Source organism: Diadema antillarum, unplaced genomic scaffold (assembly GCF_040938485.1).
Source record: "Diadema antillarum isolate AM-2024a unplaced genomic scaffold, OU_Dant_1.0 seq00000947_RagTag, whole genome shotgun sequence".
Lineage (NCBI taxonomy): Eukaryota > Metazoa > Echinodermata > Echinoidea > Diadematoida > Diadematidae > Diadema > Diadema antillarum.
In genome coordinates, this window is record NW_027271796.1 from 386530 (window position 1) to 408072 (window position 21543).

Consider the following 21543-nt stretch of genomic DNA (forward strand, 5'->3'; position numbering starts at 1 on the left):
CTCCAGCCCGCGAAGACGAGAAACCCCAGTTGGACAGCTGAATTTCTGGCTCCGGGGTTCTCCAGCTCCACTTTATGGGCGAAGGCCCACGTAGTCAAAGTTCTGCATTTCATGTGATTGAGCTGTTTATTGTAGAACTATGGACATCAGCTGGAATTTATCGGACTTCATGTGCAGTCAGGATAAAGTAGAAGTCTCAGCCTGCTCCATGAGCAATCTGCCGCCCGAAGTAAGCCAGTTCGTTTCATTCACGTAGACTATCGACTACTGAGTATAGGCTCCATATAGACACTGAGACAGACTGCACCGGTGGTGGTAACAGAGATCAATCTAACAATCATGACAATGTAACAATAGTAATGAGATTGAATATATTGGTAACTCTATCAATATACAAATTACAATAGTCTGTCTAACGTTGGATTTCTACTAGATCTAGACCTGCAAATTTATAGGGCTGGTCTGGGAAGCACAGCCTACCGTAAAACCATGAGAAACGTCAGGGCATTTCAAGCGATAAATGTTTGGTTATCATCAGTTATAATTAAAACTAGACCTATAGAACCTATTGAGTATTGTATTCGCCGCAAAAGCAAACGAGGGATAGAATCTATTTATTATCAAATTACCAGTGCAGTGGCACTGCAGTGACCTCACATAGATCTACCAACCTGAGCTGTGCTAGTCTAGTAGTAGTAGAAGTGTAAATTAATTCTATGTCGTAATGTTAGATTGAGATGGGGAAAGAGAAGCAAAAGCGTACAGGAATTGCTTTAAATCAGAAGCATCCCAACAACATCCTTGCCTTGTGAAGATTAAGCAAAATTAAAGTGACAGACTGGGGTAGGGGATGAGTGGAAGATATGGGAGGGGGAGTACCCCCTCTCATTCAAAGGACTTTAAAAACTCATGTTCAAAATTTGCATTTTACATTTGGAGCACTCTTAGAGGAAAAACACTAACTTAAACATTATTAGGCCCCATATTTTAATCATATAAAAAGACCAGGATTGTTTGTTTGTTAAACTTAAATACTAAAAGGAAAAGGAAATACCTTTCATATTTGAGTTACAGTGCTATATAGAAATACCAACTTTGAATGATGAACTTCGGCCCCTATTCCACTATCATGATCTGGACCTGTCCCTATCTATCCCAGACTATGCAGATCGCGGAAGAGTGACAAAAGTTTCCAGGGATCAGTTGAAATTGGAAGCATCCTACACTGTTGTAGCAGCATCCCTGTGACAACAAAGAAAAAAAAAGTGACCGAACACAGGAAGGGGGGGGGGGGGATACCCCCTTACGATTTGGTCTTTTAAAAAAAATCATGTTCAAAGTTGCATTTGAGAGCACTTTTTAGAAGAAAAACACAAACTTAAACATTGTTATATTTAATCAAAGGCCTGGATTGTTTGTAAAAAAAGGAAACAAATACAGTAGCATTTATTTTTTAGTAACAATACATATGTACGTGTAGAAATACAAACTTTGAATGATGAACTTCAGCCCCCATTTCACTAATACCTGCCGATCGTCCTGGTCAGAATTTCCCCAGTTTGGATTGTAAGGCAAAGATTAAGGACATAATGGCAATATGTGAATGTGTGGGGATGAACATTAGTAAGGTCTCTTTAAGGGAAGTAAGATCAGCAGCAACAAAAGCCGTACGTAAATTAGACAACGATGTGGTCCTGCTTTTGCGCCACTCTACCCTGATCAAACTTTCCTGCTGTAACACCGTTTTTACTCAGCTAGGCGCTCCACCCTTGATGGCAATTGGGCCGATTCTTACAACGCTCACAGCACCCTGCATTCTCTCACTCTAGTTAATGTTGTTTCGGTGTCAGTAACGCTGCTTCAATTTCAACTATGCTGTTCCTGTACTTATACAGACTTACATGTACTTGTTCCGGAATACCACTCTCACCACTAAAATTTAGTGATCACCTTCACTGATGCAGCCATTAAAATACCCTTGTTTCACTGCCGACCAAACATGTCTGCCAAGAGGCAGTTCAAGAGAGGCGAATGTCGACTAATAGGATGGAAAAGTTCTTGCGACACCTGTGAGCCTGAAAAAGTAGCAGATGGAATGTTCAGAAACAGGGTATCAAGTAAGACACTACCGAGGGGATGAGAAAACCAAAGCAGATCGCCAAGAAAGCCACTTAACTACAATAGAGTCTATAACAAATAGTTGTCTTATTAAACAGAACAAGAAGAAGAGAACTTGGTCGAGTTCTTTCAAGCAAATTATAGACAGAAAGAAGACAAGGTACAAAAGGAAGGATATCAAAAACAAATTTTGAGATAATAAGTCAAAGTTTGCAATTTATCCATTTATGGAACAAAGACTCGTTATGATTCCTTTGTACCAGATTACACCGTCTTTGATTGGCAGTCCAATTGGGGTTTTTGTGGGCACATTGGGCACTTTTCAGCTCTCTTGACGGGGAAACAGCATGATTATACGGCAGAGGTCGTATCCAACATAGGGCCTCAACGTTCATAGATTAGATAACATCGGCCAGATTGCACTTACACCGTAGTTTTATCATTGTAGAGGGTATAGAGCTCTTTTGGCGTATAACAACATTGTAATGTCCGATGATCGTAGTAAGAGCATACCAAGCACGTATTGGTCGTACAATGTGTAAATACATCGTTCTCACACTGTTCTAATATTGCTTGGGTCCAGAAGAGTTCAGGTTGTACACAATACATGTGTAATACGCAATCAGAAAAAAGGAAAAGAAAAGCTAAATCATGGCAAGGGCGGCAAAGTGCCCCTGCAGAAAATGTATGAAAACCTGTGCTATATCAAAGGCAATATGACAAGTAAAAACAGAATGATGATAAAATCATTAATTTGAAAGATTAAAGAGGGGTGGGCGCCCCTTGCATCCCTGCCTACCTGCACTACATGAAAGGAAATTTGAGGAGTAAAAAACAAAACAAAAGAGAATGATAGTAAAGACATGAATTTAAATTAAAAAAAACAAATTGAAGGGGGGGGGGGGCACATGCCCCTTGCACCCTTGCTTGGATCCGCCACTGCTAATATGCACTTCAAAGCAGGTCTTATGGTCTACAAGCAGCAATCTTGATGCTTTTGAAAACTAATTTGAAAGTAACATAGAGAGAACATGAAAAATATGAAACAGTCATAGAATTTAGCATAAATATGTGTGCAGAGTTAAGTGCAAGTCGTGTGCACATTTTTGAAGTGCGATAACTGCTGTATAGACATGAGGGATAGATGATTACTTTATTGTGATGATGCATGATCCAAAGGAGCCTTAATTAGCATACTTTTAAACAACAATTTTAGATAAAACTCATGCTGAAGTTGTGTAAAGTTGTGATATGTACATATGGGTAATCAGGGGCAGGGGCAGATCCAGGGATTCTGTAAAGGGGAGGCTTCTTTGCAAAATTAAAGGGGGTGCACGTGCCCCCCCATTGTTCATTTTATTTCCTTTGTTTTAAATTTAAAAAAATAAAGAGGGGGTGCGCGCCTGGTGCGCCCCCGCTGGATCCGCCACTGGATAATGTAACTTGTGAATAGAATGTGGAAATTGAGTTATCATCAGAAAAAGAAAACATAGTTTGAAAATTGTAAATTAAAACAGGGAAAATCGTACTGTGTGCATTTGATAAAGATATTGTATGGATATGTAACCTGTACCATGATTTTATTAGTTTATCCCATCAAATTTGTTGGTAGTGTTAACTTAATGTTTCGGGCATAAGTATTGGCGACACACCCTTAACCCTAGGCTTTCTGTGCCACAGACTTTGGACAGTGTATACAATGCTCTGGAGTTTTCTGGCCCAATCACCAATCAAAGCACACAAAGAGTTAAAGAGCTCTGGAGAGAAAATGGTATAAAAGGTTACAAGCTTTGATGCTCAAACATTGTACAATATGTATATCACAAGCTAATTATTTGTTTACAAATGATGTTTGTTTCAAGCACATTATTTAAAAACTTTCAAATGTAGGCAATGATAAATTGCTTTAACATTGGATTTTGAGGTACCCGGTACTTGTCCAACTTCAGCCATATATTTAGACAAGCAACAACAATCTGTCTTTTATTACTTTTCTCCCTAAATGTTCAAGTTATTCTTTGATGATTCAAATAATTCGAAATAGGCCTTTCACAGAAGAAATCAGCTTTACATTGTTGATGTCACCTGTTTTTCATTTTTACTTTAGTAGGGAGTTACCCATGTGATTCATAACATTACTCTGTTTTCTTTATTTTTAACAGGCTGCAGAAGGAAACATTGAGTACAAGGTAAGATCTGAATTAGACACAGTTTATTTCCTTGAATTGACAACACAACCACTTGTTCATAGTCTTAGAGGTTAAAAGTGGCTGAATGATTTTGATTGATATTTCAAATGCTTTTTTTTTTCTTATACCATTTGATACAGGAACTAGACAAAATTAAGGAAGTGAAATACAAAAATACAAATGTAATTGCAAACGATAGTTGCAACAGAATTGGGTGATTAAACAAAGTGCTTCTTTTCTCATGAACATACCTTGCTCTGATATTTATAGCACCCATACTTAGTTTGAGATAGTCGCTATGATGAATCACCTTGTGCCTAGACCGAGTCATGCTGCCAGTGGCAAATCATGTGAACTTCTAGTCCATAATTACAGATAATTTTGTACGATGTCCTGATTTTCAGAGTTAGTAATGAAAACTCTCTAAGACTGCATTTTACTGAAATGTCGATTCCTTTTTTTTTTAGTGACAATTTTAAACACGTAGTATCTACATGCATAGATGGAGCTGAAAGAAGATGCTTTAATTCTCCCCATTTGCATATTGAACTGTATAAACTCAAATGGCGGCGGCATTATTTGATCCCCTAACAACATGTTGACCACACTGTGCCAGTGCACAGCGTGCAAGCTGTTATGAAATACATGGAGCACTCTCTCTATCTCCAAACTACGTGTGTACCATAGTTTTGTAGATGTTCTCAGCAATTGTTATGTGTTGGGAAAAGAGCTATCCAGTTATAAGCTCTGAAAATAACATTTCTATTGTGAAGTGACAGTGTCCCAAGTCATGATAAAAAGCAGAAAATTAAATGGGTTCATAAGATCATGTCACCTTTAATATTCATTTTCATGTACCCAATGGTAGTGTACGGCCAGCCTACAGACCATACATGTGTACCTCTAGTTGGACTGCTTTTCGGGGCATTGTTGATATCAGTTTCCCCGAGGGATATCACCTCCATGAGGGACAATACATGTATATCAACAATGCCCCAAGTAAAAGCAGTCTATCATACATTGTATCTGTTCTATACACCGAATAATATTATAAGAAACTTTACGTGGTCGATTATGATCGCATGAGCCAATTTACCCACTCAGGCGCTGCTATGAACTATTAAAAGCATACAAGTGTAGGTCCCTATCTCATCTAGAAGTGTGCACACTGTAGATCGATAGCAATCGCATCTCAATCAGACAACGTTCACCTCTTGCCCTATGGAAGCTAAGCACATTTAGTGAAGGCTTAGAACCTCTATATCTGTTTCATAAATTGAGTAAAATTTATTTGAATTGTACTAACTGATTCCCTAATATCATGTTGCAAATCCAAGGGGCACTATTCAAACTTCCAATTTCAAGTTCCAATTGCAATGATGTAGAAAATAGTTCAGAAATGTATTGTTCCAAATTGAAAAAAGTTCAAATGTTGAAGTTCAAGATAGTTCAACAATTGCAGACTAATTACAATTATCTGACCATAAGAAGCAACATGCTTATACACTTATGTAAAGGTTCTTCGTGTCTCTAGGCTTGTGTTTCTCGAAGGGCCTTTTAATTATTCAAGATATATGACAGTTCTTGAAGGTTGATTTTGCTGGTTATACCCCCACCCACACATAGTGTGTAGGGGGGTATATAGGAATCACTCTGAGGTCGGGTGGCCGGTCGGTCCGTTGCAAAATCTTGTGGGTCGAACTCCTCTCTCATTTTTTGAGCAATTGACCCCAAATTTGGCATGTGTGACCACTATCAAAGGTAGATGTGCAAGACACCTTTTTCGTTAGTATCGCATATTGCATTGCCATGGCAACGGCATATTTTCGTAAAAACTTGTGGATCAAAGTACTCTCTCATTTTTTGAGCAATTAACCCCCAATTTAGCATGTGTAACCGCTATCAAAGGTAGATGTGCAAGACACCTTTTTCATTAGTATTGCAAAATGAGTTGCCATGGCAACGGCAAATTTTTTAAAAATCTTAGAAAATCTTGTGGGTCGAACTCCTCTCTCATTTTTTGAGCAATTGACCCCAAATTTGGCATGTGTGACCACTATCAAAGTTAGATGTGCAAGACACCTTTTTCGTTAGTATCGCATAATGCGTTGCCATGGCAATGGCATATTTTCGTAAAAACTTGTGGATCAAACTACTCTCTCATTTTTTGAGCAATTAACCCCCAATTTTAGGATGTGTAACTGCTATCAAAGGTAGATGTGCAAGACACCTTTTTCATTAGTATTGCAAAATGAGTTGCCATGGCAACGGCAAATTTTTTAAAAATCTTAGAAAATGTTGTGGATCAAACTCCTCATTCATTTTTTGAGCAATTGACCCCAAAATTGGCATGTGTGACTACTATCAAAGGAAGATGTGCAAGACACCTTTTTCGTTAGTATTGCATAATGCGTTGCCATGGCAACGGCATATTTTCAAAAAAACTTGTGGATCGAACTACTTTCTCATTTTTTGAGCAATTAACTTCAAATTTGGCATGTGTGACCGCTATCACAGGCAGATGTAAAAAGACACCTTTTTCATGAGTATTTCATAATGCATTGCCATGGCAACGGGAGATTTTCATAAAAATCTTACAAAATGTTGTGGATTGCACTACTCTCTCAGTTTTGTAGAAATTCAGTTTGAATTTTGGATATGCGATCAATGTAATGTATATTTGTGCAAAACACCTTTGATGTATGTGTTAGTAAATCTGTTGCCATGGCAACAGTAGTTTTTTTTTTACCAATCATACAAAAATGTGTGGATTAGCCTAACTCCTTCAGTTTTCAAGCATTTGGCTTGAAAATTGGCACATGTGACCACTATGGTACGGAGATGTGCATACTGGCTCTTTCGTCAGTGTTGATCAATGTGTTGCCATGGTAACAGCATAGTTTGAATGAAAATCATACGAAAATATTGTGGATTCAGTTAACTCCATCAGTCTTAATGCATTTGACTTGAAATTTGGCACACATGACCACTTATATAGTATATAGATGTGCAAACTTAATCTTTCATCAGTGGTGAGCAATGTGTTGCCATGGTAACAGCTTTTTTTAAACAAAAAAAACATACAAAAATATTGTGGATTCAGCTAACTTCAACAGTCTTCAAGCATTTAGCTAGAAATTTGGCACACATGACCACTGTGGTACTTAGATGTGTAAACGTAATCTTTCGTCAGTGGTGATCAATGTGTTGCCATGGTAACGGCATATTTTGAATGAAAATCATACAAAAATATCGTGGATCCAGTTAACTCCTCACTCTTTGAGCATTTGGCTTGAAATTTGGCACATGCTACCACTTTAGCATATAGATGTGCAAACTTAATCTTTCGTCAGTGATGAACAATGCGTTGCCATGGTAACAGCATCTTTTCACTTAAATGCATACAAAAATATTGTGGATTCAGGTAACTACCTCAGTCTTTGAGCATAAGCTTGAAATTTGGCACATGTGACCACTATAGTACGTAGATGAGCATATATAGTCTTTTGTCATTGTTGATCAATGTGTTGCCACGGTAACAGTATATTTTGAATGAAAATCATGCAGAAATATTTTGGATTCAGTTAAATCCCTCAGTCTTTGAGCATTTGGCTTGAAATTTGGCACATGTGAGCACTATATGATGTTCAAACTTAATCTGTCATTATTGTTGAGCAATATGTTGCCATGGTAACAACATTTTTTCACCAAAAAGCATGTGGATTCAGCCATTGTCAGTCTTTGAGCATTTCGCTTGAAATTTGGCACACCTGACCACTATGGTATGTAAATGTGCAAAAGTAACCTTTCATCATTGTTGATCATTGTGTTGTCATGGCAACAGCATAGTTTGAATGAAAATCATACAAAAATATTGTGGATACAGGTAACTCCCTCAGTCTTTGAGCATTTGGCTTGAAAAATGGCACATGCAACCATTACAGTACAGAAATATATAGTATTTCATCATTGTTGAACAATGTGTTGCCATGGTAATAGTGCATTTTGAATGAAAATCATGCAAACATTTTGATTCTCCTAACTCTCTCTGTTTAGAGCGTTTTGGCTTCAAATTTGGCACATGTTACCTCTACATTACCTAGATGTGCAAGAAATCTTTTGTCAGTGTGGAAAATATGTTGTCATGGTAACAGTATATTTTGAATGAAAATAATACACTAATATTGTGAATTCAACTAAGCCCCTCATCCTTTTAGCATTTGGCTTGAAATTTGGCACATGTGACGGCTATGATATAAAGTTGTGCAAACTTCATTTTTTTCTTAATGTCCAACATTGTGTTGCCATGGTTACACAATCTTTAATAAAAACCATAGAAATCTCAGTTTATTTTTCTTGCTCACTCAAACTTTTAGCACTTGACTTGAGATGTGGGACATGTGACTAACAGTGAGCAATATACATTTATTCACTGTTGAACAGTGCATTGCCATGGTAATTTTTTTTTTTATTAAAAAGTTCAAAAAAAATGTATATCTGGTTGAGCTAATTCCCTCAGTTGTGGGTGGGGAGATATTAATCACAATGAGTGATAGTTCTAGTTTGTTTGTGGTGCTGTTAGAGACAATATTTACTGGAAGTGAAACAGCATGGAGGACAAACTCCAGTGGGTTTGTGAGATTTTGATTATACATGTACAGCTGTATGTTTATTGACAGTGATAGAGGTGTTATGCTGACTTCTTGGTTGCTCCAGCTATCATGGAGCTCATCTGCTCTGTTGTTTCTTGAGAAGGTCAGTTTGAGCGAAGTGCTTCAGGCCTGATTCTGACTTTACAATTGTATGTCACAGTCTTCAAATCCAGCATTTTGCAGCACTGTTATTAATGTCGCTCTCATGCAGTGGTTGGTTGTATGATCTGGGTTCTGCCCTTGATGAAATGGATTTCATTGTTTTCACCATTTGTATTTTTTCCAAGGAGTATAAACACAATACCATGAACCAGATTGGAGTGATTTTTTTCTTCACAGGCCTTTGCCAGAACCATTGACATTTAATAATGTACGAGAGAAGCAGCAAGGCAATTGTGGTACATCTGTTGCATTCATTATACCACCTTGGCTTTTTTCTGAGTCATCTTTATGGTTGTTGTTGCTGTTGTTGTTATTATTAAGTGTATCTTTTAGAGTAATGTATTTTTCCCTTTACCTTCCTCGTGAATTTCAAAGTTTCACTCCTCATACTGCACAAATTTTCTCTGCCTCGATTGCAAAAGAACAACATCACATCAAGAAATACTTTATCTTGAAGATTTTATAGATTGTCCTAGTCAAGAGAGTCTTAGATAGTTTTGACATCTTCTGGTGCTATGCCTTTACCCTCTTGTTGTTTCCTCATTGCTGAAACGGCCTTAAACACCCTTGACAACCATCCGAAGTCAAAATAATGTACAATGTCTATCTTCATAGTATTCAGAAAATGGCACTGGAGTCCAAATCTGATGGCCAGCATGGACCTTTTGATGTAAAGAGATCCATTGCTCTGCCTAATACCACAGTTTAACTTCCCGAGAAAATTGTCCACCTCAGTATTCGACAGTGCAGCAACACTATCCAAGTCTGCATTGGCTTCACGGCCGTAATCTTGGGAGATTTTTACAGCATATTTCACGGTATCTTTTTTTTTTTTTTTTTTGCTGTCAGCTGCTCAAATTAGGTCTACTAGTTTGCTGTCATCTAAAACCTGAAATCTTACATTCTCTCTCTCTGTCATTATTGATAATGCTAATGAGTTTCAAGGCAAAGTTGTGGCCAAAAATAATGCTTCATGTCATGAGTTTGCTGTACTGATGCTGGCCATTCAGTATGGACAGACTCCTATACTGTGATACAATTCACACATACATATCAATACAAGCAGATTGTGAACAAATTGTCATCTGCAATGGTCAGGCCATTTTCATTGTGATTGCAATGCACAGGGGACCATCAAGCACCTCTCGCTGATTTAAGACCAAGCATTTACATTATAAGTCATGCACATGTCCACATACATCCGGGTACATACAAAAAAGGGATGTCACAATGCAGTTTCACTGAGGCACAAATATATCCACGTTGTGTATACATCCCTTCATACAGTAAGGATGTTATTTCTAATGACTTGCTGAAAATAGAAAAATGGTCAACAAACCTGTTGACATGACAAAATTTGGATCTTGTGATTAGTCATAGACGATGGATGAATTTAGATGTTACAAGAAAACTATATTTGTTTAATGTGAACTCATGGTATGGTTTACCACTGAGTATTCTTTAGCAGTGCTTTACCATAGTGAGTAAGAGGTCTACATACATTGTATAATTAGCCTTCTGTAATCTGTAAAGTTTTGTAGAGCAATGGCAATTTGTTGTTTTGTGTCTTATTTCACCCTTTGTTGCAAATGATAGAACATGACAATGCTTTACTGTCTTGCCTAGGAATGGGTGATCTTGTTAGCTCATACCAGAGTGACACTACTGTTGAATATATGCCATATTGTATAGACCTACTGATTACACATAAATACCAGGTGATGTTCAGCATGACACCATTAGCAATACTTTCTCTTGTAGGATTTACCATTTGATGTTTTCAGTACATACAATGTACTGTGTGATGGTGTGCACTGCACCACTCTTCTAAGTCATTTGTTTTGGTGTAACCAGATATTGTGCTGAACTGTGTGAGATGTATGTGATGCATGACCTTTGATGATACAGAACGTAATGCCATCAATACACTGTACAGTACAGATCAAGTGATAAGCCATAGATCTGACAGCAGTGGACAGGATGCCTCTCCAAAACAATAGCACTGCACAAGTATCAGCTGTATAGCACATGTCATAACAAATATATATCAGCTGGCAGGAAGCTGAGGTTGTCCCAGCAGGCAAGCCAAGGGAGAAAAATATGTTTCTCTTGATAGCACTCAGAAGTGTACATGGAGAGGCCAGTCCACTCCAACACAAGATTAAAGATGCCAGTGAGTTGTTTTTTGAAGATTCTTGCATCTTTTTGTTTTACTCCTTTCTTTTTTATCTTTATGCCTCCACACTGAAGGGAGACAGAAACAATATGGTTTTGTTTGTGTGTTTGTCCGTAGCACAGCTCATTATCATAATATAAGGAAATGAGCTCAATCAATTTTCTAAGTGCTTGACCCAGGTATGCTACTGTTGGAAGGTACAAGCTGAGGCCTCGGAACGTGTTAAATGTGGCAAGATATTATTATCGTTATGTAACAAAACTACACACCAAACACACTCTCACCATACAGCCATATTCCAACATCCTGAGTTATGACTCCACTCGATTTACTGATTATAATAACAGTCGTTGACAACAGAATATTATGTTCAATTATTAGTATACACGCTTTATTGTCGTGTACATTATTATATCACACGCAGGTGATAATTATCTAAGGGTATTTTCCACAGAATTATGGATTAATCAGTGAATTGATTATACGACTCTCCATGAGCAGTTACACTAAATTATATCTGCTCAAACGTTTTAAACGGAGGTCTTAACTTGAGGGGACATAATACATGTGGTTATACTAGGAGCGGTAATACAAATCAAAGGGTGCATGAGGTACGAACCACCGCGACAGTCCGAACAGAGTCCCAAGTCGCTTCCAGGGTGAAATAGTGGCCACGTCACTCTCCAAGGGGACCTCGATCGCGATCGCGAACTGCAGTGCGCACTGCCACGACGAGCTCCGGGTCGAGATGCTGACGTGTACACTGTCTGGAATGGGACCGGTGTTCGCCGCCTCGTCGTCGCCCGGCACTCACATCACTTAGCGTTGACACTAATGCGATTGTTAAGGATGCGATCCCAGCTTGGAGATTCACATTTTCGCTAATTCGTCGTGAGCTGGAAATGGATAAAGTTTATCCTCAGTCATTGACGACGGGGTTGACGATGAGAGGAGATGCGTGATGATGAGCTCTGATGCACTAGCCTCATGCAGCGTCCGCGAGTGTGACAGGAAGGCAACTCCTCTTCCGTAATAATTGTTCCACAACTATTTGGAATTAATGTTGCTGGAACCAAGCACCTCACCGATGTGGTGTAAAATAGACATGTATGAACTCCAAGAATTATAGTACAATGTAAAACCGCCTCAATAAGGAATGGACTTGACTCTGGAAAGTAATATTGCATCTCCCTTTTGTATTGGACGCAGGAGAGCGATGGTCTATGTCCATCTCCTTTGGAGGTTGAGGAGCCAGAGAGAGAGAGAAAAAGCTACGTGTATGTCCAAGGTTAATGTTAGGGAAAGGGGGCTACGTGGCAAGTATTATGGGATAAGCCTACGTGTACCTTTTTACATAACCGTGGTCAAAGGACTGGTCAGCAAAAATTAGCTCTTTTGTTTCTTTTTGCCATCGGGGAGCATCCGGAGAGAGATTTTTGTAACATGATTATACCGATTAAAATAGCACCCTCTCTCGGCCGGTGACTTATTGTGAAATTAACAGGGTACACGTGCTGCTACACTACATTGTACTTGAGGTATAGATGGCCTGATTAGATTTTGGACAAAATCCCTCAAGGTTACATGTCAAAGGTCATTGAACTTTGGCTGATGCTGACATTTTTAGCTGATAACTTCACTTAGAAATGTCTTGAATGGTTGTGCAATTTAGTTATAGGAAGGATATGAGTGAAGGGAGTTATTTGCGTGAAATGATATGGTGGGATTTCATGGTCAAAGATCACTGTACTCCCCCCCCCCCAAAAAAAAAAACAAAAAAACAAACAAACAAACAAACCTCAAATAACAAACTAAACAAACAAAACAAACAAAAAACAAAAACAGCTGTTGTTCCATGCAGTCTGTATGTCAGCTAGGAATGTTCAGTAGTGCTGTTACACATGAAAGCGCCAGGGCCCGAGGCCTGTTTTTCATGGCCGGCCTAAGGCTACTTTGTGGACCATTTACATATGAACCTCGGGCTGGCTCAAGTAACGATGCTCCTCATGGACCCTGTTTACACATGGGCCAGCCTCACATCGCCTTCCCCTACTCTGCCGTAGGAGTGCCCTTTTAGTAAATATTTAGTAAACATTCCACGCGGTATATTTGTTATTGCTACTCTACCATGCACAAAAGGTTATGTGACCAGTCAGTCGCAGCTCCAAAAGCCGCTTCAGGCTGGTACTGTTTATACATAGCCAGAAGTCGGCCTGAGGCCAGACAGAGTTTTGTGTGACCGTTTACACAAACGAGAAGGCCGGCCTGCCTCACGTCGGCTTTCTCATTATATGTGTAGCAGGGGTCTAAGTTGGTTGATAGAGAAAAAAGAAATTGTCATTACCACCATGATCATGACAGTGGTGAAAGATCAGGGTCAAAGTTCACCAGCCTTTTAAAAAAAAAATTGTCATTTGTAGACGTTAACTTCAGCTTTTGTAGACATGCAATGTAAATACATCTACTCTAGGGTGCTACAAGCCTACAAACTTTCTTGCCATGTGCAGCCAAATCTTGGTATTTTTTAAAGTAAATTTTAATGGGCACTTGCTTGGTATAAATTGGATACTCATGTTTCCTCGCTTGCTGTCTGTAGATCTTCAAGGAAAAAAAGACGGAAGAAAGCAAGCTGTGATACCTACTCTTGTATTGTGCATTGTATCTGTACATTCTTTATTGAGGGACTTCTCTTACATACAACGTACATACATACCAATAGTTACTCTTTTTATGCCTCCGCCACGAAGTGGTGCCGGAGGCATTATGTTTTCGGGTTGTCCGTCCGTACGTCCGCCCGTCCGCTTTCGTTTACGCAATAACTTGAGTAATATTTACTGGAATTTTACCAAACTTGGTCCAAGTATGGAGTATGATGGGGCAATGATTTGATTAGATTTTGGGTGAAATCGGCTAAAGGTCAAGGTCAAGGTCAAATCATGAAATTGTATCCGTTTACGCGATTTAAACTCAAGACTGTATGGAGCAAATTTCACCAAACTTTTTTGGAGGATGACGTATGATGGGACAATTACTTAATTAGTTTTTCAGTGAAATCAGACAGAGGTCAAAGGTCAAAGATCAAGGTCAAATCCTAAAATTTATCTGTTTACGTGATAACTCAAAACTGGATGAAGCAGCTTTCACCAAACTTGGTCCAAGGATGATGTATGATGGGACAATTAGTTGAGTAGATTCTAGTGACATTGACAAGAGGTCAAAGGTCAAAAGGTCAAGGTCAAATGCTAAAAATGTTGCTATTTTCCCCATATCTATGCAATGCCCGCAGTTATTTTCTTGAAACTTAGTGTAGATATGTACTACTGCGTAAAGATTCTCCAGAGAGAGTTTCATGTCAAAAGGTCAAAGGTTAGGTGAAAATGTTGCAATATCACTTTTCTCGCAAATGGTTCAATGTATCTTCATGGAACTTGATACATATGCATGTACTGACTGGCAGGGATTATCTAGGGAATTTAGGGGACATGGGTCAATAGTCAGGGGGTCAAAGGTCAAGGTCAACTCCTCAAAATGTTACTATTTCCCTCATATACTAGTATATGCAATGATTGCATTATTAGTTTTAAAATTTGATATATGTACATGTATTACTTAATGGAGATTCTCTTGGAAATTTCCAGCCAGAAGGTCAGAGGTCAAAGGTTAAGGGTCAAAGGTCAGGTTTAAATGAAAAAAAAAAAATATTTTGTACTGTAATTACACTCTTTCTTCATACCTTGAAAATTATACTCAATGCATAGACTTGTAATAAGGTCGGTCAAAAGTCCAGTAAAAATTTTCAATTCCCCAAATATGTGTACCTGCACTCTTTAATAGACAATTATAGCAAACCCAGTTCGTGGAAAGTGAACATTCAAGATATTTCTGACAAACCTGTTATTTCGATATTTTGCCAGTTATGTGAAACTGTCATCACACATTGTGAAGACATTGTGCTATACACCTATTGGGAGAATCATGCATTATGGCGGAGGCATCAGTCGCAGTAGCGACATTTCTAGTTTCTTTTTTTTTGGTCAAACTTCTTAAATGCTGAATTCCAGACATGTTTGGAATTGCAGTGTTTTCAGAAAATGAAATGAGTCTTTACTGATCATCGTTCTGCAAGTATGATGTTCCAACAGCTGTATCACAAATTTCATTCCATGACCTGTCAATCAAACACAACTGTCGATGCACTTGCATGATTCATGGGAAAACACTAATAGGGCAATTCCACATTACTCTCGTTACACATTTTAGGCGTCTCTACATATTTGTAATGGTCATATTTTTTGTCCTGGAAGGTTTGACAGACTCTCTGTTCTACATTAGATGCACAAGTCCTTAGTCTACCATGCAATATTAATAAAACTTTACTAACCACATCTATTAGGAAATAAAGACAAAATATTTTCGTTACTCACGTTACATTTTTTAGAACGACATAAAAAACCAACATGCCTTTATTCAAAAAGTGTCCTCATACTGGGTAGTATTTCAAACAACTGTTGTATGATTTTAATAACTTATATTGTGGTACACAAATATAGGGGGTCAAAATTTTGAGAGCATTGGAAATATTTGACAGCAGTAGCAAAATCGTAATTACTCACGTTACACGTTACTCACGTTACGTATCAAGCTCATAATCACCACCACATAACTGACCATGAGAAATAGCTGGAAACTAAATGTTTTTGATGTAGTTAACCTTTATTGATATTTTTTCCCTAAAATAAAACAATATTGGCACTCTTTCATACTTTTCCCACTGTCATAAGGTCATATACAAATGTATGGCACATACATGTATTTTACTTTTCAGAATCCAAGTAACCACTATAAACCGAATGCAAGAAAATACTGTATAAAGTAGTAGACACAAGTTCATGCAGTGTAATAAAATATTCTCCTTCTATTCCCTGTCACAGGAACTTAAATGTAAGTAGTTTTAATCATGAGTGAAACACTTGATTTCATAAATTGTAAACTATATTATAATACATTATACAGTACATGTCTACAAATTACAGGCAGCTACTGTTACCAGTGTGGACTTTCCACTCTATGTCAAGGCTGCCAACTCTCGCGCAATTAGCATGAGACTCACGCAATTCACCAAATTTTAACTAACTCTGATAAAAGAATTCTCACACTGAACCCCCAAAACAGTATGTAAAAAAAGAAGAAGAAAAGAAATGTCCCTACAATCCCAGATTATCTGAACTTGCAATATGCCCAAGCCCAAACTTCTGAGATTTTCGCACAGGCACACTTTCTCTATGGCATGTGTTGAAAACACTACTAAAGTACAGTTGTATGCACCAAATGCACCAATTAAAATGCAAAATTGATGAACTTCCCTCCAGTGGAAAGGGGGGATGGGAAGACACTCCCCTTCCACACCATCCCCAATCCCCTGTCCACCACAGTCGCTTCGATCAGTCACTTGCTCCCTGACACTTCACTCCAAACTCTCACTCTAGTTTGGCAGCCGTGCTACACTGTATGTACAGATATATACAGTGATCCCCCTCGTAACCTAATTTGACTTATTCTTGTATCTTCTGATAATAGTGAATTTTAACTTGAGTAAGCTTAAATTGTAGTTTTAAAAGCAATTGTCATTATTTTGGGTCATTAATCCTAAAGAATAATGTATAAAGAACTGTAACACTTTCAATTCTTGTAAATGTCGTAAACACACTTGTATACGTGTGTATTTACCAGCTGACAGGAAATGATTACTGATAACCCCTCCCCCCCCCCCAAAAAAAAAGGCATTGCAAAAAGAGAATGCCAACTCCTGCTCAAACTTACATCAGATATGTACAGATTTCTTTTTTCATTTATTATGCTTACAATTCATTTGTAAATTGTATTGAGATGCAACTTTACATTTCCATCTGTCTTATGATTGCTCCACAACCAATTACCAAAATTGTACAAGTTACAACCTTAAGCATTAAAAAAAGAAAAAGATCAAGCTGGCTATAAAAAGGATTTAAAGTTATCCATAGCTGATATCTTAAAAGATATGTAATGTAAGGCTTAGAACTTAACCGATTATTGGCCACATCTGGTTTTTCTAGTTTGCCAATCAAGCTTTTCTTTGAATAGCAAATGTGTTTTTAGCCTATTAGATAACAACCAATTCAAGCAAGGTCATGTAAGGTTATTTAAAAGACCATACTCTCTTTATGTTCCCTCAGTTTACTCAAGTCACACAAAAAAAATATTTGCTCTCATTGCTTTGAAATATGTTTGTATTTTGTGATTTTTTCGTCGTTACTCACGTTACACCCTTGTTACTCACGTTACATTGTTACTCATGTTACAATTTTTGAACCTCTGTCATTATAATACAATTGCATATACACAACTCTTTCGCCATTTTTTATATAGGTAGAGGCAGTATGAAGAGAATTTCCAATGGCACATTTCAAATCCAAGGGAATATCAAGATATGAAACTATTTCAGTATTTTCGTTACTCATGTTACATTAGTTTAAGCAGTTTGGCAGTATGCTTTCTACCAATTCATGGGAATACACATCATTTTCTTTTTACATGCAACTAGTAACTAATACCCAGTACATCATAAAAATCAACAAATCAATTACTTACCATTCTTTTATATTCTATGGATTCATCTCAAAAATTCAAGTACATTTTCAATGTAGTTCTCAATGAAAATGTCTTAGCTTCAAAGTGGAATATCTGCTATTCAGGAGGATGGTATCTCAATGGAAAAAATGGCTGTTCCACATGCCCAGAAGTATACAATTGTATTGAACAAAATAAAAAAAGGGGACAAGTTTCAACTTAACAATTTATGTTTTCACCCCATGACACCCATCTCATGGAATTGCCCAATAGGTTTTCCAATCCAATATTGTACTTGCCTCTGACCAAGATTCTGCAAGGCTCAGGCCCCTTTTTACTCAAGTTTGCATGTGGTAAATGCATAATTATAGACAGGTCATTCAATGTTGCAAACAGTGTATGAAAAAGTATGAATATATGTTGTTCAATTTCACGGATAAGGCAGCTAAAATTGCTAATCACCATTCACATTCACCATAGTGCCGCCAAAATCACCAATTGCCATTCAAATTCACTTTTAGCAACCACATTCACCAATCAATAGATGAATATTGCTCCATGCCAGTTTCATATGTTGTTGGCAGATAACTAGGAACATGGAGAAAAAATCAGACGTGTTTTGGCTGACTTTTTTTTCCAATGCCACCACAACTTGATGAGCGTGGCCGGGTTTGTTTCATGCGGAGTGCCACTGCAGGTCTGATTTTAATCTTTAACACCAAACATTTGAGTTGTGGTGTCACTGGAAAAAAAAAAGTGTCAGCCAAAGCACGTCTGAATTCTTTTTCTTGTTCCTAGTTTATCTGCCAAAAACATATGAGCCTGGCATGGAGGGACAGTGTGCCTTTCCAAAACTATAATTTCCTAAACCAACCTGTAGAAATCTGAACATACAAATTGCACTAAAACTGCATTAATTTGCAAAAATTAATTCTTCCAGTAACATCTTTCATGTGCGATTTCACAAGGATATATATAGCTGTACACATTTAGCTTAGTCGATGCATGTTAGCTGTCCTGTTTCCTAGTTACGACGTCTGCATATCATTATCATATTAGGTCGGAAGCAATTTTGGCCAGGAAATTCTGTCAAACTGCTATGTTTGTCATGTTATTTCATCATAACTATGTATATATAGTGGAAGACAAATGTTTTATACTAGAGGGTAAGAGTTTATCTTTTGAAAAATTGAAACTGTGAAATTTTATTTGTGCTTACAATCCCTCTTTAAAGCCAACTTAAACATGGTGTTTAATTGTTCTGATAACCCACTGAAGACTAGTCCCGAGTATACTTGGGCAGGCATCTATGGGAAATGTGTGTTGTAGCAAAATCAGTCCATCCTCAATGAGTTAATGCTAGCTGCAGACATTGTCAGATAATTTTTGTTCCCCTGTAAGGGCGGACTCACACTGTGCGATTTTTACTGCGATGCGCTGCGCTGCGACAATGTGCGATATCGCAGCCTGTTGCACTCTGTCGCAGGTGCTGCGATGTATACCGCACACTGTGCGATTTGTGGCCTACGATTTACACCGTGCGCATGCGTACATCGTACATTATGGCACCTGTTCATTATAAAGAACGGTCACCATGAATGAAGTCACTCGTTACTTTTTTTTTTTTTTTTGGCGACGTTGTTTTGAAAAGTACATGTATGTTCAAGCTTGCTTTTTTTTAATTCTAAAGTAACTACAGAAATTACTAAATATGAATCGCATAACACTGTATATTCTAAGAAATAAAGTTAATAATGATAGAAAAAAGAAATGCCATATTTTGGTATTGTATTAATTTGGATCACTGCCTGGATCAAAGTCCCCCCCCCCCTTTTTTTTTTGGGGGGGGGGGAGGGGGGGTTACGTGGTTGTAGGATTCTTGATCATCGGAAATAGTCATTTACAGCATATTACGCATATTTATGTAATTATTACAATGGGTAGAAATCACAGTAAGGGTGAAAAAGTACTGCTTGGTGGAGGTCTGTATTCTCCGAGTGCTTTTCTAAGGCTTTGATAGTGGAATTCTAGCATTGTGGTTTCTCAAACACATAAAATATTGTGCTGACATATTTTTCTGGTTGGCCCTTGAAAAATTCACTCTTGTTTTGTGTACGGTATGTAATTACCATCCAGATGTAAGGGAATCACACTTATTTACAATATTGATTCACAAATAAAAACGTGACAAGAATAAAGGTAATGATATATTCAAGTCATTAAATTAAATCTAAAATATAGACACATTGATCACAATTAAAGTCAATTCAATAGTTTATTTATTTCCATCATCAAAAAAGAAAAAGATAAGATGGTACAATGCAGTTCAAGTTGTCGATTTGTCTTTCTATATCATAACTACAGCTGTATGCTTCAATTAGTTCAATACAATTGTACTGTCAAAAAAAATGCAAAAAAAAAAGCAAAACTAGTAGGAAAAGCAATATCATAATTGTGCTGTACAATTCATATATACATACTGCAGTATGGATGTCATAGTTCTTAAAAGTATCACACAAAGTGACAAAAAACATCAACTTTTCCACGTAAACAATTTCTTTTCCACGTAAACAATGAATAAATTCAGTCAACTTGAACATCTACAATAAGTTCAGGTCAACGAGTTACCATTACAATTTGCATGAGACAACTACCTATGCCACTACAATTTCCCCAAAAAAATGTTGCAAAAACAAACAAACAAACCTCAGAGAGGAAATTGCTGCAATCTAACATACTCTACAAGCAATGTTTACAGTTAGAGTTTGTGTACAAAGGTACATAAACACTTACTGTAAACATACAGTGTATTTTGAAAAATGCCAAATTGAAATGATCATACCAGCATCCGAAGGGGTGCTTTGAGATGCACTAAATGTGCTACTGGTCGTAATCCAGATTAATCAGACATTGCATACACTGCAAAATACTGTGGCAAAGCAGTCATTTGAATTGAAATTCCAACTGTGTGTGAACCTTGTCAATTGTATACCTTAAAAATGTAATATCATTACAGGAGATCTCATCTTCAACATTGTCCATTTTCTGTCCATCCCAGATTATGTTGGTGTCTACCTTAGGCATTCTTTACAAGAAGAAGATGTGCTGGTTAAAATGTGCGGAAGAAAAAAAATAAAAGGTTCAAGGCTAGAGTACATGTAATTTTGGTTACACATATTACTTTCCAGAATTGACTTATAAGCAACAAATATACAATTGTGTTACCAATAAATCAGGAAGATACAAATGAATGAACATTGAATTGCTTTGACTGATAAGGGTAAGTGGCAAATTGTAGCCTACAATGTAGCAAATACAACTATAACAATTTGCTGACTCAAACTCTCAGATGTTGAGTCCAGTAATAAATGTTATCCATCGATACAGATAGAGGTATGATAAAAAACAAGCAAACAAACAAACATAATTTTGTGCAGAGGGGGGAGATCAGCAGTTAAAATATGTATGATTAAAATACCATGCAGCACTTATACGGTAGCATATATACGACTGCATAGGAAAAAAATAGCTATCTCAGAACGCTGACTGCTGCATTCACATTGCTCTAAATTCAGAATTGCACAGTAACATGATTTCTTGTTTGCAGCTATAGTACAACTTATTGCAATGATACATGTGC

At 37.5% G+C, this 21543-nt stretch overlaps 1 protein-coding gene across 1 annotated transcript in view; it reads left to right on the plus strand.

Moving 5' to 3' along the window:
* Positions 1-63: 63 nt before the first annotated feature.
* LOC139741730 (GTP-binding protein 2-like) overlaps positions 64-21543 on the plus strand; it is a 54855-nt gene continuing 33375 nt past the window's right edge. The window contains exons 1-2 of the mRNA XM_071652314.1: positions 64-229; positions 4281-4307. Of these exons, the coding sequence (XP_071508415.1) occupies positions 140-229; positions 4281-4307 (117 nt within the window). The 5' untranslated portion in view covers positions 64-139. The remainder of the gene's footprint in view (positions 230-4280; positions 4308-21543) is intronic.